Source organism: Cygnus atratus, chromosome 3 (assembly GCF_013377495.2).
Source record: "Cygnus atratus isolate AKBS03 ecotype Queensland, Australia chromosome 3, CAtr_DNAZoo_HiC_assembly, whole genome shotgun sequence".
In the NCBI taxonomy this organism is placed as follows: domain Eukaryota; kingdom Metazoa; phylum Chordata; class Aves; order Anseriformes; family Anatidae; genus Cygnus; species Cygnus atratus.
The window spans coordinates 77702809-77727410 of NC_066364.1; the positions used below are offsets into that span (position 1 = coordinate 77702809).

Consider the following 24602-nt stretch of genomic DNA (forward strand, 5'->3'; position numbering starts at 1 on the left):
GCTGCGTTTTTGGTTTGTGGCTTGGTGTTCTGAAACTCCTCTTCCAAGCAAAGGCACGATCCTAATACCATCTAGACAGTCTGTATGGAAGCCAGTAATTTGGCTTCCTTCAGACTTTCTGGACCTTCACGAGCAAATTCTTTTGAGAACATCAAACAGCCTAAGAAGTGAGATGACATGACGCCTCACAACTGTCTTTAAAAATAAGTCTTCTTAGGTTGGTAAACAACAAAAACCTTTTATCAGAAAAGTGTGTGGCCTTTCTGAGATGAGTAACTGTGTGCTGCAGCTCTGCTCTGAGAGTACCAGAAACTCCTTTGTACATGTGGAGTTGAATGGCATTGCTGATCTTCTGACAGCTCGGCGTCAAAGCGTGTAGCAGCTCAACAATCCCAGTCCAGGATCGGGGATTTTTGAAAAAACGATACGGGAAACAGTTGTATTGCTGACGCATTGTGCTGTACAGGTCTCCTGGAGAGATCTTCTCATTCAGATTTACTGAGCTGAGACTGCTCACTAGACTAAATTCATTGTATCCTCAACCCTGCAGTAATGTCTATGGTTGTTTTGAGAGGTTTTTGCTAGATTCTGTTGATTCTAGCCCAAATATTTCATTATGAAATGATTACTTTTGTATCTTAGCAAAGTATCAAAGTGCATGGTTTGATAGCTGGGTGAATACCTAGGAGGACCATGGCTCATCAGTGTTCATTGGAACTCATTTGCTGTTTGTTGCCATATCCTTAGCAGTGCTGAGTTTTAGATCATTTGGACTTTTGGTCCAAAGGTAAATCCAACAGCAACCAAAATGGGGGGGAGCAGGTGAGGTGGGCAGTGAAGGAAGCTTCCTTTTAACATTGTTACTTCTCTAATGGAATTGGGCTTTTTACTGGTTGGGTTATTCCAAGGTATTTTGCATGCAAAATGACGTGAGAGTAAAGAGACTTAGGAAGCAAATCATTGTACACACACATAGGCAAAACAAGCAAAAGTGATGTTCTGAGGTGTTAGGAAAATGGCATCGCTAACGAGGTGCTTCCAGCCTATCAATTTCTACTTACTGTGTGGACAGTTTTTGTTTTGGTGCTCACAAAATCTAAACATTTTGAAGGCAGGAAGCCAGGATACAATCTAAACTGAAAAAAAAAAAAGTCTGCAAATGATTGACAGCCTGAATTTCAAGGCAGAATTAGGAAGAAAGTTTGAGTGGGAGGAAGAAATACCTTTAAGTCTGGCAAAATTTGGACAGTAATTTGTTAGCTGTGTATTTCAAGTAACTGCATTTGCACAGACCTCTTCCTTATTGCGTTTTAAATATATGATAAAACACATGAAAGCATTTAAGCTGGCGTAGCTCTGCTCGCTTCGTTTGCAGCCTGGATGCTGCACTAGGCACCGCGTGGTATCAGACAGTGGCTAGAAGCAGGTGCTCAGAGAGGAAAGGTGAGAGAGAGAGGTTGTACAGACACAATCCCTCCATGGTTTATACACTCCGGCCTTCTTGCAGTTATGCTTTTGTTTTTAATAGGCCTCCCAAACTGTAGGCCCCGTATCAGCAATAGCTGCTGATGGATTTAGTCTCTCATTAATTTTGTCACAGCCCATTTTTTAATCGGCTATATTCTCCTAGCTTCCGCAGTTCTCTGCAGCAACAAGTTCTACACCTTGATTTTTGTGGGTGGGAAACCTATTTCCCTGGTTTTTTACATCCCTTGACTGATACTCTGTTCCCTAACCTCTTGAACTGATAAAGGCCTTGAACAGCGAAACACCCTTTCAAAAGGTGTCAGGTAGTGCAGGACAAAATAAATATAGACAAAGCTGAGGTAGAAGTCCATGCTGAGTCACTGAATGCTGATGAAAGAAAAGGCTATTTGCTCTAATAAACAAAGTGCTGTGCCTATTCACGGGTCTATCTTAGAGTTGCCCTCCCTACTTCTTACACTTGCTTCTCCTGATTAGCGTCCTGCCTCACCATTCAGTCTGAGTTTTCTCTCCCTTGGCAGTGGAGTTCATATTTCTCCCCATTCAGGTTCTTTTGTTAAAAAGCTGTCTCCTGCAAATGTTTTGTAAGTCTAAGAACATTTTACAGAAGCGATATTTCCATTAACAGAACCTTTGGGTTTGCCAAGAAAAATCAAGAGGACTCTGGGCAATTCTGCTAACCTTGTTTTTTAACTGCTGCTGACTGCTAGTCCTCCAGGCTCGGTATGTTCTTCAACTAAATCCTGAAATGGCCTTCCTTGTGAGCGGTGTCTTGTTGCCAGCACTGAGCCAGGGTCTAAAACTGTACCATTACAAGACACCAATGTGACAGTTAAATTAACTGCCTGAATGTCCCTAGCCAAAGACTATCCCATCATGCTGCACGTTAGCTATGATTTATATATTATTTTTTTTAAGTACTGGATAGGAGCCAGAACTGACTGAAATAACTCAACAATGCTCACCAAGCTCAGTGTATTTCAAGTACAAAATTGTCTCAGGACTGATTTTTTTTTTTTTTTATTTAACAATTTTAAGCTTGCATTTGGGTTTCTGTTTCCTGGATGCTGTTATGCAGCAGTATTCAGCAGCAGCTACTCAGAGAAGATAGTATATTCTCTATTAAGTGCCCGGTTTAAGACACCATGTTATCCACTGCATCTATCTTCCTGCAGAAATGTTCTCTCGGGACTGTGAAATTCTTGAACAAGGCAGCTGTAGAAGCTATTTCAATAACTTGATTATCATAGGTGTTACCCTGTAACTAAAACATGCATCCTGTTTTCAAACAGGAGAAGGGGTCAGCTGCATTAAGCTGAGGTCTAGAAAAGGAGAAAGACTTGCTTTCTTTATCAGCAGCCCTGCTTTCTTGTCTAGTTCAAATCTTCACAGTTCAGTTTAGGATAGAGTTGTCTCCTCTTTGTGTAGGTTTGTAATCTTCTGTGAAGTCACGATCCTCTGATGACAGGCCTGATAACAAAACTACTTTTAGCATCAGCTGAGGCATCAGCTAAGAATAGGACTTTATGGTGTTCGGTACTGTATAAGCATATTGGTTACCCCAGTTCCAAAGAGCAATAGGGGTCAGCAGAGTGAGTTGTAGGAGTTTGCATTGTCAACTTGCCACAGGATTAATAAATAAAAATAGAAATAATTTTAAAAGGGTGAATTCACCCTGTCTTTCAGTTAGTTTATGGGCAATTCTTCCTCATTCTTTCACAGCACTGTGATCTTTCTGGAATCGCTGTCAAGGTTTGGCATGTATGGAAGGAAGAGCCTGACTCTCTTCTCTCTGTGCGCTTTTCCCCCTCAGGTCTCAAATTTTAGGGAGAGCCTGTCCCTGGGAAACTCCGTGTTGTGGAGGAGAGCCCAACATGACACCTCCTGACCCTAGCTGGTCTCCTCCCCAGACACACCAGCCCCAGGCCTATGGGCAGTGTTTCTCTGATGGAAGGAAGAAACCCTGAATCCCTCTACCCTTACCAAAGGGTAGAGGGATTTATTTATTTATTTATTTATTTTTACTGTGGCTTAAAATAGTTTAGCACAGTTAAGTGGTAACATACCTGTTTCCATCTGAAGGAAGCCTTTGATTTTGTGATATTCTTTGGGATATTTGGGGGATATCCCACTTCCCCACACCCTTTAATTTGGACGGTGCCACATCAGACTTTCACTTAAGCAAGCAGGCTGCCTAGACAGAGCCATGGCACTCGCTGCTTCTGCTCAGTGGCACAGCAGTGCTCCTACTGAAGCATGAGACACATGAGTCTCAGGATGTTCCTGTAAGTGATGGGTAGAGGAGGGGTAGGTGGACAATAAGGGGAACAAGGTCACTAGATTACTCATTAATTACACCAATTACTCTTGCCAGAAGCAGTTTCTGGGGCCCTAGGCAGCAGTGATAGTACCTGTCCACCATAGAAAGCAAAGATCTCTAAGGGAGAATCTCCGTTTCCTCTTTTATTATTTTTAAACAACTTTCCTGTGAGAACTTCATGATAAAACACAGACGAATCGATTGTTGGAGGTGAAAAGAAGCAGGTCTCTTCAGCTTCTGAGGAAGCAGAGAAAGAAGGTTGTTCCTCCTCCCACTGCACCCCCTCCACAGCGTGAGTAGGGGTGGTTTGTTCCATATTCTCTGTGTCCATAATCACAGCCTCTGAAGTCTGCCTTTGGCCAACCCAGGACCTGGCTTTGTTATAACTAGTGATACTTCACAGGTCATGGAGAGGGTAAAGGTAAGTGCAGAAACTGATGTGTGCTTACTGCTGTGGTAAACTGGGAACTCTAAGACAACCCCAGACAAAAGTTAGTGCTGACTGCGTGTTGAAGATGGCCCGGCATCCAGAAAAGCACAGCAAAGCTCATATACTGATATTTGTCCTTTAGGACTAGCACAAATCCTTCCTGAGCTGCACATAGTTCAAAAACAAACAAAAAACCAGCCAACCCCAAGCTATTAGCTCTGACATCCCGAGGTTTGGAGTTGTGAGCGCACACATGACTTTGTAGTTTTTTAGGTTAACACATCACAACTTCAGTCCATGGCTGGAGTTGAACCAAGGCATGTTTGCGCAGCTTTTGCTCATTTTTGTGTTGGTGAGCAGCTTAGCTGGAGACTTGTGTGCTGCACTGCTGGTGCTTTTGCCATTTTTGCTTAAGGCAATAGCAGAGCAATCTGCATGTGGCAAACAAACTGGGAAAGAATAGCCAGAATTGTAGGCACCCTCTTCCCTCCTGGCAACTCCACTAGTGCAAATATCTCATGACCGCTTAGGATGACTGGGTAACCATCTGTGAGTTTGGGGGTTGTTGTGTTTTATAACACTTTTTTTTTTTTTCTTCACAGAACCAAAGCCTAAAACAAGCTGTAATGTAAAGCTCTACTGCATTTGCCTTCAGCTGGCTCTGCAAAAGAGTAGGTATTGAGGGATCTGAATGTTTTATTTTGCTTTCGTACTGCTTCAATACGGCTCAAGGTCTTCCCCCCTCAAGCCACCAAGGCTCCAGGCAGCTACGGGCCGCTTCCCGCCCAGGCCGTGCCGCCACAAGGCGGGTCCCGGCCCGGCCCCAGCCCCGCCCCGGCCCGCCCCGCTCGTCGCCCGCGGGATCGATTGGTCTCGCCTCCGCTCCGCGGGCAGGCCTCGAGCGCCAGAAAAGTCCCCAGGGCGGTCGCCGGGGGGGAGAGGCGTGAAAAAGAGCCTCAGCCCCCCCCCCCCCCCCCCCCCCCCCACCGACCGGGACCTGCATGGGGCACCTAGGGCCGGAGAGCACCCATAGGGTGGCGCTTAAAGGCGAGGCTGCTCCGGGGGGCCCCGAAGGGAGGCGTTATGGAGGGGCGGAGTGTGAGGGCACCGGGCCCGCAGGGCTGGTTTAGCCCAGGGGTGGTGGCTCTCTGGGCGTCCTGGTCCAGAAATGTCCACCGGTACAGCGGGGTTCGCTGTGTCACTCGTGGTAGCCAAGGGCTGCGTTCGCACCTGAACCTTCAATGTCACCTCACCTACATGCAGGCTTGTAGCGGATCAAACACTATTTTTGCAAACCGAGTCTTGCAAGTCAGCGTTAAAAATTGACAAAGTTTGACTCGACATGGTGAAGTGCTGGCTGGACTGGATGGGAAGATGGGGCACGTGGGGTCAGCACGTTTGGTAATGCAGGACTACAGGAAAACATGTCTCTGGTGACCCAGTTTCTTTAACGTAGGGTTAAGGGCAGATGTGTTATTGGGAAATCGTGTGTACTCTGTGCAGTAATATGTATTTAAAAAAGTGAGAGAATGGAGGCTTCTTTGTATGGATCCCATACAAAAGTCCAAGCACAGGATTGGGCCCGTAAGGATGCATGGGATAAATTCACACGGACACCACAGCTCCTGCTCCAAGCACGGGGTCGGGCAGTCAGTGACCCCAAAGAGCAGCAGTATGCATTAACAAAGAATGGAGGCTTCTTTGTATGGGTCCCGTAGCCCCTAGATCAAGCACTGGATGAGACCTGTAAGGATTCATGGGGTAAATTCACACGGACACCACAGCACGGGGTCGGGCAGACGGTGACCCCGAGGGGCAGCCGGGGGTTTCTCGTGTTGGACCCCGACCAGACCCGCGGGGCAGAGGGCTCGGGCCACCGACTCGATCCTGAGCCACCCGCCCCGGGTAAGCCGCGCACCCCGGCCGCCATTTCGCCGTGCGCCGGCCCCCCTCTCTCTCCCTCCGTCCGGGCGGCGGCAGAGGGCGCTGGCAGCGGCCCGAGGCGCGGCCCCGCCGGCGGCCGGGAGGAGGCCGCCAACCGCAGCCTTATCAGCGCGCCGCAGGGCCGGCCCCGGCCCGGGCCGCCGCGGGGGTACCGGCCCCCGGCCCATGGGCGGCGGCGGCGGCGGCGGCGGCGGCGGCTGCGAGGCGCCTCCTCCTGCCGCACACCGGCGCGGCGGGCACCGCCACCAGCGCCATGTCGGGCTACGCGCCGCGCCTGCCCTGGCTGCTGCCGCTGCTGCGGCGGGCGGCGCCTCCCCCGTGGGCTCGGGCCGCCGCCTTCAGCGCCCCGCCGCGCTCCGCCGCCGCCTGCGGGGCGCCCCCCGGGCCGCCGCCTCCGCGCCCGCCGTGCCGCCGCCGCCTCCTCGTCGCCCCGCCGTGGCCGGCCGGCGGCGCCCCGCGCCCCCTCAGCGCCGCCAGCGCCGAGCCGCCCGGGCCGCGGCGGGGGGCGGCTGCCGGCGGCCCGCCGCGGCTCCCGGCCGGCAGGCTGCTGGCCCTGGCGCAGCCCGAGCGCTGGAGACTGACAGGTACCGGCCGCGGGGCGCCGCGGGGCGGGGGGGCTCCCGCAGCCGCCCTCCGGATCCTCGGTTCGAGGGGGAGGCGAGAGGTTGGCGAGTCCCGCGCGGCCAACGCGGGGCTGTGCGGTGGGAGTCCGCAGGGTGTTACAGCAATTGGAGTTATATTTGCCGGGAATTGCTCGCCTAAAACTTTTAAAGATGCTTTTAAAATGCGTTACTTCTTCTCGGTTTCTCTAGGGTGAAGTCAAGCACCACAATCACGTATTGCACCTCTAACAGATCAGCGTCCTCTACACCGAGTAGAAACAAACTGCTCGCGGTATCCCTTCTCACAGGGATCATGGCATAATAGCTCCTCGTAAAAAGGCAATATCCAACGGTTGTGGGTTTTATTGCTTTTTTAAACAGCTTAATGGTGTGCAGCTCGTGTGCTGTGTGGTGGCATTAGTCCTGTCGGGCTGCAAAACATAAAATGCCTTAATTATGTGGGGCATGTGTGTGCTATATGGCAGCATTAGGGCTCTGCAAAGCACTCGAGCAGTTTCTTCCCACTGTGGATAAGCAGTGTTCCTCTCTGTTACCTTTATTTGGTAACAGCGAAGAGGTGCGGTGGGTAGGCTTCTTTGAAGACGTGTCTTTGAGGAATGTGAAATACTCTTGCAAGTTTTTATTCATAGTGGGTAGCTACAGAACCTGTTTATGTATTAGCATTACACAGCCAAAATAACTTGGATCCAAATGAATATTAAAAAAAAAAAATGGTCTTTCTATGTCATGAGCACCTGCTTCATGCAGCTAACGCAGCTGTCTTGTGTGTGCGGAGTGAAAGCAGGGAAAATTTGATGGATGAAGGGAGTAAAAGTGGTGTTCAGTAAGGCTTCAGTCTTGCTCGCAGTTATTTTTCTTTGCTGGCTTATGAACTAAAAATTAAAATCCCTTTGCCAGTAACTAATGTTCAGCCTATTTGGATTTTGGTGAAGAACCGATCAGAGATTGCCTGCTGACTTTCAGTGAGGTTCTTGTTTGTTTCCATGCAAAACCTGCAAAAACAAAGAGCCCAGTTGTTTTAAAGAAGGGTTTTAGGATTCAGAGGCTCAGAGCTAGCTGAGAACTCAATTTACCGCTGAGTACAATAGTGTGCAATTGTGTTCTAAAACAGGGCTAAGTATCCATCAACTGTGCAGTATCCTGATGTTTTTATCTAAGTAAATTGACTGCCGCAGTTACTAAAAATCAGCTACATGCAGTTTTATCTTTTGAGATAACAAAATGGCCTGAATTATTTTTAAAAAAAAATTAACTTGATAATACGAATTCATGAGAATGGGGGGGGGGGAGAACATGCAAAAGTAATAACTACTTTTTTGTTTGTCTTCATTCTGGGAACAAAGTGAGTTTATGTAAAATTTTTCTTCCTCATTGACACATTAATTAAAGCAAAACTTCTGTTGTGAAGTTGTAATAGAGGGAGAAGATGGAAAAGCAAACAAGGGAGGTACCTTGGGTTGTTTTAGAGAGCGGGAATAAAAAATATGGGTAAAAATGCTCTTGTAGGTGGTTGTAGGGAAATCACGTATGTGCGTTGTATCTAACATATGTTAAAATACATTTTCTCTTGTTCCTGTAATATCTTTATACTACAAAACTAGTCCTTACAAACTCAGCATCTTTTACCTCTGTTCTCTAAGGAAAGAGAAAGGTTAATGGCTTCACAGTGCGAGACAATGAATCTAGGGTGAAACGTTTAATTTCCTCTTCAAGCCCACGTAGCAAACGCAATGGGATCTCTTAAGAAGCTTACAGGTGCAGTTTTGTTTTGCAAGAAAGTTGATCTCTTCCAGACCTTCTGCAGGTTACGCAGCCCGTGGCTGGTAACAGAGGCTTATGGCATTGCCCCCGTGGAGTCGTGTACCTCTTCCGTAATACCGGGCGGCAGGGGCTGTTCTGCTCTGTGTCATCCCACCCTGAAGTTCATAGCCACAGAAGAAGACGGAGCCCTTGCACTGATGTCAGGGCTAGGGAGCAGGGGAGGATGATTTGTGAGGAAGAGCAGCTTGTGCAAGAGTAGGTTCACCTGGCTGGGTGCAGGGAGGACGTGGTGTCAGCTGAGGAGGTGCAGAGGCAAAGGGGAAGGTGACCTGTCCTAGCTGGCACCAGGGGAGGTATTTTCATCTTGTTTTACACACAGCCTCTTCCCCGTCTGCGGGCCCAGGAAGCAGTGGTGTGCTTTGGCCTGACATTGCTGTGTACTGGCATGCAGCACCCCCTGCAACAGTTCCTTCACAGAAGGAGGTGCTGGCCCTCCAGAGTCCATTAGAAGGGAAGATAGAAGTGAAAATTACCAAATATTGTACTGCCAAAAATACACACGCACACTTATCTCAGTGTGATACACCCTATCTTTCATCCTCAGTTACTCCTAGAGCTGGGTACAGCTTAAACAGGACATGTCGGTTAAATTAGTAGTTCTTAATAACAGGGGTAAAAAGATGATTAAATACTACAATGGGAATTTACTCCATTAGTGGCCACATTTTTATGCAGTGAAATTATGAGTTTTTTAATTCTGTAATACCTCCCAGATTTAACAAAGGTGGAGAGTCGTTTCAAGAATTCTTTATCTAATGTTGTGCAGTCAGTCAGGTAAACCGGTGTCTTCAGCTAAATTCAGTTCCCAGGGAGCAGGATATAGCCATCGCTGAAATTACTAAATCCCACTATGTTTGCGAGGCCACAAAAATGCCTTTTCAAAATTATCCTTTTTATTTCTTCCCACCTCCTTGTTTCTCCCTGTGAGAATCTGTCTGTTGCGCTCCATCCAAACCGCACGCCAAGTAAAGAATAGCTCTATTGAATTGCAGGGTAAGCACAAGAAATTTAGAAATTTTTAACCCAACAGCAAAGTGTGCCCTTTTCCTGTATAACACGGACTGAATCAAAGTGAGAAGGTTCGGTTTGTACTCAGGTCTTCTCTAAAGATGTGCACAAAGTGTTATTTTGTAAGTTTCATTTTAGAATTTTGGGAATCTTTTTTAGTAGCTTTTTCCCTATGAGTTAGGGTTGCCGTGAAATGAGAGGAATGCTGCCTTGTTCATAATCTGTTTTTTCTGTACTTTGAAGTTATGCCAGGTGATGCACTTTCTCATACTTGAATGAGGAATACTTGAATTGCTGTAGATTTTCCTTTTGTAATTTTTAATAAGGAATAAACTGCTATAAAAAACAATTCTTAAAGAAAGACGATTTAAAAAAAATAGGATCAAAGTATTGTACCCAAGAATACCTGAAGTTTTTACATTTCTTTGTAATGTAGTTCAGAAACTATTTTAATAATTTACTAGTTCCTTTGATTGGAGTAGTGAACAGCTTGAATTTATTTTATCTTTTTTTGTACAGAATGCAGGTAGAAATATGGAGCGCATCAGTTCTGAGTATTACTACCGGAAGACCATAATTTTAGTTATTAAAAAATGTCATCTTGTACGAGCATTATGTCAAGTACTTGAGTAGGAGTATCTTTGAAAACTTATTTTTTTTTAGTTATTTTAGGAAGTGAAATCAGGCAAATAATGTATTTAGCTTGTAGTAACACTTGCATGGTTTAATTTTGAAACTTTTGCTCTTCCAAGTTTTGCAGCATGATTTTGAACATCAGCAGGCAATCCACGCTCCATTTTAAAGATATGCATTTACTTCTCCATGTAAAAATTAACTAAAAGCCATGCCTTTGAAAAAAATCAGTTTTCACACACTCACTAAAACCTTGATGGTGAGTCAAATTAATTCTGTAGTGTGCATAACAGGAAGGAAGCTGGTGGGAGCCAAGGCTTAGAGGCACCAGCATGCCCTTCTCTTTGGAACTTGGATTGAACCCCGCGCTTGTAAATCTTGCTGTTTCGTGCTGCCACCCAGTAGCTGGGACATTCCTGGCCAAAATTTAGGTTCACTTCTCAAGTCTGCGTAAGTGGCCACTGTTTTCTGGTACTATATTGCGATACTGTAAGGCGGTTCTGCTTGTCTAAAAGCTACTCAACAATCGCACCTTAACTTGAATTTTCTGAAGGCAATTGTTGTGGTTTTAAAATTGTAATTACTGTATGTATGATATTTACAGAGGTAACGTGCTGATTGTTTTCTCATGTGCCGTGGTGCCTTTTGTAGCAATCAAAGAGGCTGAATTCCCTTTCCCCCCAGCTTTTCTTCTGATTTTGTTGGTGTTTGTTATTGAGCTTAAAAAAAATTTGAGCAGCCTTGTAGCTTTATCACAAAAAAAAATCGAATTCTTTGGCCGGTTTGTGACAGTTCCTTATCTTAAGTTTTAAGTTGGTGGTGAACTTAGTGAAGCTATTTCACTGAAATAGCTTTTCTGCTTTTTCACAGCAGAAACAGTAACTGCTGGCCGCTGTCATCAATTAGGGGCTTAGGACTCTGTTTCTCTGGGAAATGTTTTTGCTGCACTCTCTGTTTGAGTGAACTGTGAAGATAGAAGGAATAATTGCTAGATTGGTCTGACGTAAAGACTGTCTTCTGCACAAGATAAATATGAACAAGTTAAGTGCTTTCATTTTAAACATGTCAAAAGTAAATTAAAAAAAAAGCCGTACTTCTCCTGCAAACCTGGAGTTATTTTATGACTTTCCAATACTTGGTGGTTAGAAGCTTGGCTGATTTTTATAGCTGAGGAAAATCAATATCATGAGAAAACAAAATAGAAATTTTAGCTACTTTGCTATTGGAAGGAAGTCTGTTTTTTAAATATCTCCGATTAAACACTGTGAGCCCATAATTTATTGTTTAAGCTATTTTAACGTATAGTGGTAAATACTAAGAAACTTCTAATACTTTCCTACTTTTCTGAGTGAACTCTGTACTTCTGCTGTACCTGAACTACAGACAGGTCCATTCTCCTGAAATAATAGCCCAGGGAAGGTGCTGAAAACATACAGAGGATTCTGGCCTGGGTAAATAAATGGGCCATCCCTTTGTAGTGGGTTTTGATAGGATAATAAGCTTTTCCTCTCCCCTAGCCCCAGCAAAGTAATTGCTTTTACGTTTTGTGTGTGTGGTTTTACGTTTTGTGTGTGGGTTCCAAAGGTTTTCCACAATGGCAGAATACGGTGAAGAAGAGGCCTGTTTGTGACAGGCTCTTTGCGAGTGTCTTAAAAGACCAGCTTGAGGTGCTGTGTGTGTTGATAACAACAAATTGTAAAACAGAGATACCATACTTCTTGAGAGAAAGTGCAGGCGCTTCCTTACAGTCGGTTCGAGTCAAGCCTCTGTCATTGCTCTCAGGCAGAGGTTTTGCACAGCTGTGCAAGGGCCTTCAGGGAGGCCGCGGGCCTTGCTGCCTCTTCCTCCTTCTCTCCTGTGCAAAGCAGCAGTTCTACTTGCTCCTCCCTTGCTTGCGCTTCCTCAAACCACTGTGTTCTGCCTCTCTCATTAAGTATCTTCTCTGAAAGCTCTTCTACAAATCCTCTGTAGCCTGTTGTTATTTCGTTTGCTCTGTAGCAAAGGACTCCTGGCAGGTCAGTCCTGCTTGCTCATGGGAGCCTCGGTGAGGAGCTCCCGACGATGATTTCTGTGAATCCCGAACATGTCATGACTCGAAGAGCAGGCTTTCTTCAAGATGATAGACTTCCCTAAGTTGCATCATGTAAATGTGCTGAGCACAAGGGATGCACCCAGCCGATACTCTGGGGCTCTCTCCAGCACTGGCATCTATCTCTCTGTGCCCTTCAGACACTGATCTTATTCCTAAGAGAGACAGGCTATACCTTTGAAATAACATCTCATTTAATTTCTGTTCCACAGCAATTTTCTCTGAGAGTTTCTCCAAAACTGTTGTTGTATAATCCTGGTCAGTCAGATGACCCACAGTATGCCAGCGTTTTCATGAGCTGTCTTAAAGATATTTTAAGTTGTGCAACGGTATTGTTGGTGTACCAAAGAAAAAAAAGTCTTTGTCATTTCGAAACTTGAACTGTTCTTTTGTGCTTAAAAAAAAAAAAACAAAAACACCAATGATCCAATAACCACATCAAACTGTCTTTAGAATCCTCCTATAAAATTTTTCTAAACCCCATAATCATCACAGAAAATAGTAACTTGCAAGATTCAGCATATTGACCACACCTGTAAATTAACACACCTGCACTAAAAGAGCTAGCAGCTTTCCAGAATGTACTGGATATGTCTTATACAGCTGTGCTGTCAGACACACACTGTATTTCTCCCGAGAACAGTATTATAGTTGTTCTTTAATGGTCTAAGGAGGACTATTAGAAAATCCTTAATTGCTGACAGTGTATTCTGGAAGAAGATTCTATCTTGAAATCATTATTTGCAGAACTGCCTCTTCACAGTGTTGATAACAGCCATTCAGCCTTCCTGCATAATCCAAAACTAATTCCTTGTGGCCAGGATTCCCCAGACAGAAATGTACTTCACCTACCCAGCAAACACGGAATTTATCAGTGGGCCTTTCTACTATAAAATAGCAATGAACGGCCTGATCTCCATGTGTGTGCAGTAGTAGACTTTATTCACCACTCCAAATGCATTTGTGGAAATTCAGTGTTAATCTTAAAAAGTCCCTATGTATTTGAATAAAACTGGACGGATAACTAGTAAAGGACAAGCATTCTCAGTTTCTACTAGAAGAGCATCTCTCACAAATCCAGAGCTCTGTCTTGCCAGCTCATGTTCAAATGACACCAGGAAAATGCATGAAATATTCCGGGAGGTAACATCTGTAACCTTACTGAATAGGAAAAGCTAGGTACCGCATTCATTTGCTGCGTCGACGTGTTGCCAAGCATCATTATTGCGTTGTTTTAATGTCCTTTGTCCCTTGATTGACTTGAATGATCTTAATTCATCTGAGGTCAAATCTTTACGTGTTTGCGTTTAAAATTGTTTGCAAGCCTTTCTGGGAGAAGGGCTGTTTCTTTGCTTTGTACTCTTCCACATACTGTATGGGGTGAGAGGGATGGTCTGGTAAGGACCAGCAAAATTAGAGATTTTCATAGCACTCTTGGTGGTGTTCTTGCATGTAGAAAATGGGTATTACGACCCTTCGGAGTCACTTTGTCCCTGTTCTGAAGAGAGATTTCTGATAGCTCTGGCTTGTTATTGCTTGTAAATGCCCCAGTTTATCAGTTGGTGGCCAGTCCTCTGTGCCAAGAGTGTGTCTGTAGTGAAATGAAGTTGCAGATCTGCTGTCAAAAAGCAAACCCACTTTAGCTTTAATAGAGAGCATGCTGATCTCTGCAGTGATAAAGGCATCACTTTGCACAGCCATCTAGGTTTCTGTGCAGGCAGACGAGCAAAATGTTTGCTTAAGATTTCCAGCAGGGCTTCTCAGCTGCTCCTGGAGCCAGGTCGCCTTGTCTTTGCCTCTGTTTTCCACCTGATATAGCTCCGGGTTTGTAAGTCCCATTGATTTGCTTCACATTTTGTTTTCATCTCATAGCCCGCAAAACTGATGTTCTCTAAATATATATGTGTTTTTACATATATATTTTTTTTTCCAGAATGCACTATTTCGTTTGACACAATCTTCTGGCTAACAGAGTAGGCTGTATGAAATGAATGCTATGAAGTTTACTCTGACCTTTTTTTCTGTCAATGACAGCCTCCAGTGTCACCGAAGTGTCTTCGTATCTGCTTGCTGAACACCTCGTACTCCTCCCTTTGGCCACTTATCACAGTGACAGCTCTTCTTTGAGCGGGGAGATAGGACTGTTTGCTGATTACTTTTTCTTTAATTAGTTGACAGTTTAAAAAAAAAAAAATCAACAGCTTGGCATCTGTGCAATTTTCTAGTTATTCCGCTGGTGTAATCAAAGTGAGAGTTTCGATTATGGAACCTCATTTTGCGTGTGATTTGTGATTAAACTGCTATAGAAGTACATACTGCTTAAGGGGAAAATTAAAAATAACAGTCGGGATTGTGTGAGCCTTCATTTTCAGGGCTGCACTGTTCCCGTATATTTTTGACACTTTGACTGATAGTCTTCAGTTTGCATTAGGTACTGGTATTTACTTTTAGTTCAGTTAAAGCTGCTGGAGGTAATTACAGTGAAATCCATGCTATTCATGAAATGAAGAAGAGCTGAAGGTAAATCCAAGCCAGGAATGCCGTACCACTAGGCAGGCGCAGACGAATTTTAGCTGTATGCTCCTTTTTCTTTGCTGAATATTTATGTATGTAGCTGTCCAGTTCCATCCATAACTGAGAATAGGGCTGGACTCATGGACACCGAGCTGCTACACAGCACTGTGACTGTAAAAGCAATGCTTTTGACCGTCTTCCCCTGTCTTATAGAGCAGCTTTTCCTGCCAGGAGATGACCCAGCCTTGTTGGATTTTTCCCTGCTGCTTCACAACCTGAATACACCCCTGCAGCCAGCCTTCTAATAAGGTCACTTGTTTGTGTGAAGCTTTAGCTACTAAATAATATGTTCATGAGACTTGTCTGTGTCATGGGTTACATAGGTTTGCAGCAGCAGTCTTCTGCTTTCTACTCTGGCTTTGTACAGGTTCTGTAGCTTCAAGCTAAAGCATTTGCTTCAGGTGGTGGTGGGTCTGCAGTTCTTTATACCTTGAATTCTTCATCATAAATGCACAGCTGTATTTACACTTAAAGTAAAAACTGAAACAAAGCTTTCCATGTGTGTGTGTGGAGGTGGTAAGGGGCATCACAGCCTCTGTGACAGATGTGAGGCATACTGCTCACAGCAGTGCGCTGCTGGGGACTCTCTGCTCTTGTCATAATAAAAGCAATAACAGAAGCTCATTAAAATGGAAGGAAAACTGGGACAACTCCAGGATTTGCAATAGAGTTCCTTTTTGCCTTTAAAGACATTATCTGCTAGTAGTTTTATAGTAGTCCCGTGAATGGTTGCTCTAAGTGTGGGGTTGGCTATTTGAAAATTATGCTGTATAAATGGCATTGTTTGTTGTGGTTCAGTGGTTTTCATATCAGGTTTGTTCACTTTCCAATCAAGAGGATTTTTTTCTAGCTCTCAGCCTTTCAGGCTTGGCTTGCCTTCTCAGAATCAAGCTGTATTCTTGGCTCAGGAAAGTTCTTTGCAGAATAAAGTTCATAAGGCTAAGTCTTGGTCCAGTGCAATTTTAATACGCTGTGACACAACTTTGAACAGTTACACAGGTGATCTTGCAATTCCAACAGACTTCTGCTTGTACGTACACTGTTTTTCTTTGAGACCAGCAATAGTGAAGAGTAAAACAAAACAAATGTATTAAATTCTTGCCCATCAAGAGTAAAACACATTTATTTGCAAATAAAATTGTATGGTTTAGAAGGTTCTCAAATGGATCTTTACTTCAGTCCATTGTTATCTCAGACTACTGGAAGCCTTAATATGATGATATGGTAATAAACATGAATAATGAAATACAAACCAAACTGGAGTGAAGGATTGTTTGTGAGATATGGAGAACTTACTAATTGTTGTGCTGTTTAAGGATGAAGTGTGGAAAGTTAACTTTGTCGAGCGTAAGGGGAAATGTCAGACAAGAGGAACAATTCCAGGGCTGTGATTATATAGAGAGGCTTTCAGGATTTTAATACGTGCCTTGCCTAAGTTAATTTCTACAGTGACTTAAAATATCCCATTCAGAATGGGGCCTAAAAGAATGTTCATTATTTAGTGCTGGCTCTCACGAGCTTAATAGAAATTTCAAGAGAAAAAGTATTTCGTATGTATTATTAGCGATCTTGCAAATTCAGACTCTTTTTCCTTGCCTTTTCCATGTTGATTTGCAGCTGCTGTTGGCTTTCTGACAGTTTCCAGTGTCATTACCATGTCAGCCCCTTTCTTTCTGGGGAAAGTTATTGACGTTATTTACACAAATCCCAGCGAAGACTTCACGGACAGCCTGTCCAGCCTGTGTGCCTTGCTGAGCGGAATCTTTTTATGTGGTGCTGCTGCTAATGCTACTCGTGTCTACCTCATGCAGACTGCAGGTAAAAGCAAAAAAGTGGACCTGTGAGTTACCTTGTTTTCACAGAGTCAGCATATCTAGCGATCTGAAATGAATTCTTGGCACCGGCTAAGAAATTGTCATGGAATCAGTACCTTTTCTTACCGGATCAAAGGTATATTAATAGTGAAAAGATAAGCATGCTGAAATAATTGTTCAGTTTTGTTTACTGTTACGTGATATCTCAAAGCTCCCCCTCCAGTGGTATGTTAAAACTCTGTAACGTGACTGGTTCAGTGTTGTAGAGTTCAGCGATTTCTATATGGCTGGTGTGTGTAAAGTCTTGTATGCCATGCTTGACTGCCTTCTGTTTCTGACAGGACAAAGAATTGTGAAACGTTTGCGAACAACCTTGTTCTCCTCTGTTCTGAAGCAAGAAACTGCTTTCTTTGACAAGACCAGAACAGGAGAGCTGATAAACCGCTTATCTTCAGATACAGCGCTCTTGGGCCGTTCACTGACTGAAAACCTTTCCGATGGGCTCAGAGCAGCAGCTCAGGCATCTGTGGGGGTTGGAATGATGGTAGGGTGGTCTCCTCCTTGCTTGTTGCTTCTTGCAGTTTCATCTTTGTTTCACTTCTGTTTGGTAATGTGTGAATGCCATTCAGTCCAGCAACTGTTGTGTGTTCTTGGATCCAAGTGTATTTCATTGGTTATTAACGCATACAATAACCTTTGTGCGCTGCATTGCAAGAGATGGTGTGCCTATAGCCACTTGATGTTTATTCATGAGCCAAAATATGGAGCCAAAAAATGGAGAACGAAGGTTTGAAATTAACTACTCTTGCTTCCCTAATTTATCAAGTGAAATTATAGACAAATAATTGAACTCCATTCTTACTGAAGACATTAAAATAAGTGATAATGTTCCCATGATTGTAGGTAGAATAAGGTGTGAGGGGCCTGATGTGAAAGTCGTTGAAGTTTGTTGATTCTGGGTAAAGCCTAGGTGAGCAAAAACAGCACTGAACTTCAAATTACCACTGAAGATTTTTATGAGTGGTAGTCTTTCAGCTTTAATCTGTCAATAAAGAACATAGAATCATATAATAGAATCCTAGAATCATCTCAATTAGAAAAGACCTTCAAGATCACCAAGACCAACTATCAGCCTCCCATCACTAAACCATGTCCCTTACTGCCATATTTAGGTAGGAAGCACGTTAGCAAAAACTTTGGTGCAGTGCATCAGTTAATATTCTGCAGTGGTCAGTTGGTTTACATAAAAATCTGACTTCCATGGTGGTTTCTGTGATATGAGTTTTGTTATGCTTATCTGAGAGAAGATATGCTGGTGGCAGTTATCTTAAATGAAAGTATGGTAACTTCTGCCATCTACCTAGGGATAAAAACAGAGAGCAAAAAATTTCAATACAAATAAACAAACAAAAACTTCCAAGACTGATGTTATTAGAAACGGGTAACAGTTTCCATTATGAAGCTTTAAAGCTTTAATGCTTTGTTGCTGATAACAAGTATGGTTTTCTGTCTTTATCTAAGCCAATAGAGTCTAAGGTTTATGGTACCATAGATTAACTGGAATAACCATATATAAAACATCTTGCTCAAAAATGCTACCATGATGCGGTCTTAAAAAGTGGACTATAAAGATTACCTAGAAAGAGGGATTATTATAGCATAATTATAAAGCCTGTCAAATCAATTTTGAATTTTTTTTTTTTGAGATTTGTCTGTTTTGATTACAGAAAGCAAAATGAAGTGAAAACATATTAGATCTAATGTTAAGAAATCATGGAAAGAACCCATTTAGGAGCTTTAATGATGATTGCTGTTACGAGTGATAAGGTTTTGCAACGTTAAATCCATTATTCCAGGTTATGACCATGAGTGCCAAGGAGTGCTGGTGACTCCACCTGTTCCTCAGTTACCCCAAAGTACTGTATGATGTTTCTCTACTTGAACTTTCTGTATTACACCATTTATTTAAAAGTTGTGACAGCACTTTAGAAACTATGTAATAGCTTGTGTCTTTCAGCATTCCCAGGAGATTTCCTGGTAGGCTTGTTTACTGGAAGGTTGAGACACTTTGCTAAGCCCACACAGCGAACTACTGAGAAAGCTGGAAATGAAATCCAGACCACTTGACTTCTAATCCTTTGTTCTAGCCATGGGATACATTCCCCAAATGCTATGGAGGAAGAGAGATTTCGCCTGGAAGAAATAAAACATGATAACTGAAAGCATGGCAGCACTAAATTACAATCTTACTAATTTCAGAAAACTCTAGTGAGGGAAGCTGCAATTCAGTACTCCAGTGGCTTATTTTTAATCTGAACATAAACCCCTGATACATACCTTTTTCTTCTAGTTTTTTGTGTCTCCTAGCCTTGCTGCATTTGTTCTGAGCATTGTGCCACCCCTGGCTGTCCTGGCTGTGATTTATGGAAGATACTTGAGAAAACTTACTAAAATGACCCAAGATTCTCTTGCAGAAGCAACACAGGTAATCTTGTAGCAGATAACTTTCTAGCTAACTTCAAAGTTGCTCTAGTGTACTTAGGTTAGCATCTCTGAAGTTACAGATATTCTGAAGATAATTGTACTGTTCTTTGCCCTAAGGCCTGCTGTGCCTGTAGTTTTGCACCTGAACAGTATGAAAGCTAAACTTTAACACTTATCCATAGATCTCAAAAACAACAGTGCTTTGGGGGGTGGGGTGGGGAAACAAACAAAAAAAACCACTATCCATACATCATAAGGTGCCTTGGAAATTAAGAAATGTGCATTGTGGAAAGGATAAGGAGTTTAGGCTAGAACTGTGTGACAGCATCAAAAAAATCAATCTGTGAAGCCCTGTGTAATTTAGTACCTGGGTCTGACAAACACTTTTCTTGGACTATGGTTATGAGCTTGAAGCCATCAAACTCATAGTTAAAATAGCCGTAGTTGTCAGCTGTTGTAAACTTGGAATGTCCTGAATAGGACTTGTGTAAATTGACTCTGTAGTACAACAATTCTCTCTTCTATTCATCTCCCTTGTCCTATATCAAAAGGAAGCTCATGTCTTTGAAAACCATGCATGGGAGTTCACATAAACAGGCAATTTCAGTGTTCTATTCAAATCTTCAGGTTGAATGGGGTGTGGACAAATAATTATATTTTAATCTCATATTTTTAATCCCAAAAGGGGCCTTGTTTTTTGTCAGACCATCACAATGTCTATTAACAACTTAGTCTAACTGGTTACAGTTGAGGTCATTTTAGAATTATTACTTTGCTGTTTAGAAGTTAAAATACTGAGTTGGAATGGGGCATTACTAGTTTAAATTAATTCCCAGTGCTGCTTTGTTTAAATGAGTGGGATTGTTTCAGGAAATAACTGCAAGGAGGGCATGAGAAAATTTCCAGTGGTATCCGAAGGAATGTATTTGGAGATACTGGCTTAACTTTCAAATGTTCTGTAATATGAACTTTCAAAATTGTGTGTCTGTGTGTATTTTTGTTTTTTGCTTTAATCTAGTTAGCTGAAGAGCGTATTGGAAACATACGCACAGTTCGAGCCTTTGGGCAAGAAATGGCTGAAATGCAGAAATACACCAATAAAGTTGATTATGTGCTGCAGTTGGCTAAAAAAGAGGCACTAGCTCGGGCAGGCTTCTTTGGAGCAGTGAGTATGCCCTGATGAAAGAAACCAACCATGCTATTCCAAGCATCAATTATTTTAAAATTCACGAGGATACTTACAAATCTGCAAATAAATGAATTGAGTGTAAATTGAACCTACATAGAACTGTGGGAATACTGGACTTAAATCAGTCTAAATTGCTGTGAAACTGCACCCCAAGATGAAGTGGTATGATAAAGCAAGTTTAAGCCTCAATTTCTGCCCCACACCTTCCCTGGTACTATTTATCTAAGCCCATAACTTTTATTCAGGGAACTAAACCAGTGGAAACCTTTCCCCCACCTTTGGTGTTTTACAGGTTTGGCTTCCTGATGAGATGAGCACCCGTGCCAAGGAAACTGGGGAGTGCATGGATAGGGGAGGGGGGATGGGATTGCATTTTTCTGTACCGCTTGCAGTGAATACATTTAACAGTTAAAACTGCAATCTAACTGCAGACTATCAACTCTGCTCCTTGAATTATGCCAATGTTTGGCATTCCTTTCCATCATGAGGAATGAGATTTTTCTTTTTTTTTTTTTTCTTAAAGGGGGTGGTGGGGTTGTTCTTTGAACACTTGTTGGATAACACACTGTAGTGCTGCTGGGCTGTTCTGTTGGGCTGTCAGCTCGTTTAGGGTTAGAGTTGGTTTTGTTTAAATTTAACTTAGTGCTCCAAAACTATATATACACTTAGTATGGGAATTGTTTTATTAGAAGGAAAATTCTGAAACAGCATTTTAGAGGATGAAGTTTAGGATGTGCGTGACAAATCTCACTTTTCCTTTTTTTGTTTTTCCTTAGACTGGTCTTTCTGGAAACTTAATTGTCCTCTCAGTCTTGTACAAAGGAGGATTACTGATGGGCAATGCCTACATGACAGTTGGTGAACTCTCTTCGTTCCTCATGTATGCCTTCTGGGTTGGAATAAGTATTGGAGGTATGGAATAAGAAATTAGATTTTGTTCACATCAAAGCATTACAGTCAGTATGGGGGCGGAAGGGAAGAAGCTCTTAAAAGATCTGGCTTACTTAAAACGTCTTCTCAAAATGATCTCCCCGAGAAGTCATACTTTTTTTTTTTATGAAGAGTTGATGAAAATAATAATTTATAACTTAATATAAGCTTTATATGTTCCCAAAAGAATACAGAGGTTATTTTTTTCAATGTGGATATGCAATAGATAAGTATTGTTCTTGTTTTCTTTGGATCTAAACTAAGATATTTGGCATGTTTTGTAAAGAAATAGTATTTGTATGTTTGTTTTAAAATGGTTTCCTATGTTAAACACAGTCTAGTTAGAAAGGCATGTAGAATTGACCTGTAATTCAGTATAAAGAGCGTCCTGAGCTGGAAAAAGTAAATAAAATGCCAGCAGAACACTACATTCTGGTGCTAACCTTTTGTTTTACCTTTCTGACTGACTCCTTTCTGAAGCTCAGACTCTGTAATCTACTGGCCCAGAAACAAACTGTTCATCTCTTTGAGAGAGCAGTCTTCACTACTGCATGCAGGCAAAAATGAAGATAAGGTACTTTGAAGCCTGATAACTGATTGGAAGGGCTCTTCTTTAAAATGAGTGTTGCTTCTGATAGATTGGCAGGGCAGTGCAGCTCATCTGTACTCCTATTTTCTAAGGCAAAGCCTGATATCGTGGGAAGCACAAAGACGTGCCTGAAGGCAAAATTCACAAAACCTGCTTCCGTGGATATCAAAGTCGCTGTGGCACCCATTCCAACCACCAAAACCCCTATCTTCTGTTTGAATCATTCAAGTTTGGTCAACAAACAGATACCTGGCACTTTGAAAACGTGGGAAAAAATAATATTAAAGATATAAAAATAATGTTAGACACTAAAAATATGTTTGACTAATATCTGCAATAAAAACATATTTTTAAATTCTACTTAAGATTATTTTGTGTCTAGTTCTGGGTTCCCCAGTACAAGAGGGGCGTAGAACTACTGCAGCGAGTCCAGAGGAAGGCTGCGAAGATGCTTTGAGGACTGGAGCACCTGTTGTACAAGGGCAGGCTGAGAGAACTGGGCCTGTTTTGCTTGGAAAAGAGAAGTCTGAGGGGAGACCTCATCAATGAGTCTAAATATCTGAAGGGAGGGTGTCAAGAAGATAGAGACAGTCTCTTTTCAGTTGTGCCCAGCAACAGGACAAGACGCAATGGGCACAAACTGAAGCACAGGAAGTACCAGTTGAATATGCACATATCACAGCATTTCTTTACTGTGAGGGTGACAGAGCACTGGAACTGGTTGCCCAGAGAGGTTGTGGAGTCTCCTTCTCTGGAGATACTCAAAACCTGCCTGGATGCCATCCTACACAATGTGCTCTAGGTGATCCTGCTTGGCTGGGGGGCTGGACTAGATGACCTTCAGAGGTCCCTTCCAACCAAGGACATTCTGTGATTGAGGAATACAGTTCTGCACAGGGCTCATTCTCAGAGTCATAGAATATCCTGAGTTGGAAGGGACCCACAAGGGTTGTTAAGTCCAACTCCAGGCTCTGCACAGGACTACCCAAAAATCAACCCATATGTCTGAGAGCATTGTCCAGACGCTTCTTGAACTTGACAGGCCCAGTGCCGTGACCACTGCCCTGGGTAGCCTGTCCCAGTGCCCGACCACCCTCTGGGTGCAGAACCTTTCCCTAACACCCAGCCTGACCCTCCCCTGTCCCAGCTCCATGCCGTTCCCTCGGGTCCTGTCGCTGTCCCCAGAGAGCAGAGCTCAGCGCCTGCCCCTCCGCTCCCCTCGTGAAGGAGCTGCAGGCCGCCATGAGGCCTCCCCTCAGCCTGCTCTGCTCTGGGCTGGACAAACCAAGGGACCTCAGGGGCTCCTCAGGCATCTTCCCCTCTAGATCCTTCATTTTTGTAGCCCTTCTTTGGACATTCTCTGATAGTTTTATGTCCTTCTTGTACTGTAACACCCAAAATCGTTCACAGTGCTCAATGTGAGGCCGCCCCAGTGCAGAGCAGGACTATCACTTCACTCGACCAGCTGGCAGTGCTGTGCCTGATGCACCCCAGGTTGTTCCTTTTGGCTGTCAGGGTGCACCGTTGGCAAGTTGAACGTGAGTCATCGACCACAGAATCACAGAATCGTCTAGGTTGGAAGAGACCTCCAAGATCATCTAATACAACGTCTGTCCTAACACTAACAAGACCTCCACTAAACCGTATCACTAAGGGCTACATCTAAACGTCTTTTAAAGACCTCCAGGGATGGTGACTCAACCACTTCCCTGGGCAGCCCATTCCAATGCCTAACAACCCTTTCAGTAAAGAAGTTCTTCCTAATATGCAACCTAAACCTCCCTTGGTGCAACTTTAGCCCATTCCCCCTCGTCCTGTCACCAGGCACGTGGGAGAATAGACCAACCCCCACCTTGCTACAGCCTCCCTTAAGGTACCTATAGAGAGCGATGAGGTCTCCCCTGAGCCTCCTCTTCTCCAGACTGAACAATCCCAGCTCCCTCAGCCGCTCCTCATAAGACTTGTTCTCCAGACCCCTCACCAGCTTCGTTGCCCTTCTCTGGACTCTCTTGAGCACCTCCATGTCCTTCTTGTAGCGAGGGGCCCAAAACTGAACACAGTAATCAAGGTGCAGCCTCACCAGAGCCGAGTACAGGGGGACAATCACCTCCCTAGACCTGCTGGCCACACTGTTTCTTATACAAGCCAGGATGCTGTTGGCCTTCTTGGCCACCTGAGCACACTGCTGGCTCATATTCAGCTGCCTATCAACCAGTACTCCCAGGTCCTTCTTGGCCAGGCAGCTTTCCAGCCACTCATCTCCCAGCCTGTAGCGCTGCTTGGGGTTGTTGTGCCCCAGGTGCAGGACCCGGCACTTGGCCCTGTTGAACCTCATACATTTGGCCTCAGCCCATCGGTCCAGCCTGTCCAGATCATCCTGCAGAGCCTTCCTACCCTCGAGCAGATCGACACACGCACCTGACTTGGTGTCGTCTGCAAACTTACTGAGGGTGCACTCAATCCCCTCATCCAGGTCATCGATAAAGATATTGAAGAGGACTGGCCCCAGTACTGAGCCCTGGGGGGCTCCACTAGTGACCGGCCTCCAACTGGATTTGGCTCCATTCAACACAACTCTTTGGGCCCGGCTACCCAGCCAGTTTTTAACCCAACGAAGCGTACGCCAGTCCAAGCCACGAGCAGCCAGTTTCTTGAGGAGAATGTTGTGG

The 24602-nt window shown here is 43.9% G+C and overlaps 1 protein-coding gene across 1 annotated transcript in view; it reads left to right on the top strand.

The window, feature by feature from the left end:
• The first annotated feature begins 6432 nt into the window (after positions 1 to 6432).
• Positions 6433 to 24602, top strand: part of ABCB10 (ATP binding cassette subfamily B member 10) — a 30726-nt gene continuing 12556 nt past the window's right edge. Inside the window, exons 1-6 of the mRNA XM_035538728.1 lie at positions 6433 to 6763; positions 16545 to 16745; positions 17083 to 17285; positions 19092 to 19226; positions 20244 to 20390; positions 21191 to 21326. Of these exons, the coding sequence (XP_035394621.1) occupies positions 6433 to 6763; positions 16545 to 16745; positions 17083 to 17285; positions 19092 to 19226; positions 20244 to 20390; positions 21191 to 21326 (1153 nt within the window). The remainder of the gene's footprint in view (positions 6764 to 16544; positions 16746 to 17082; positions 17286 to 19091; positions 19227 to 20243; positions 20391 to 21190; positions 21327 to 24602) is intronic.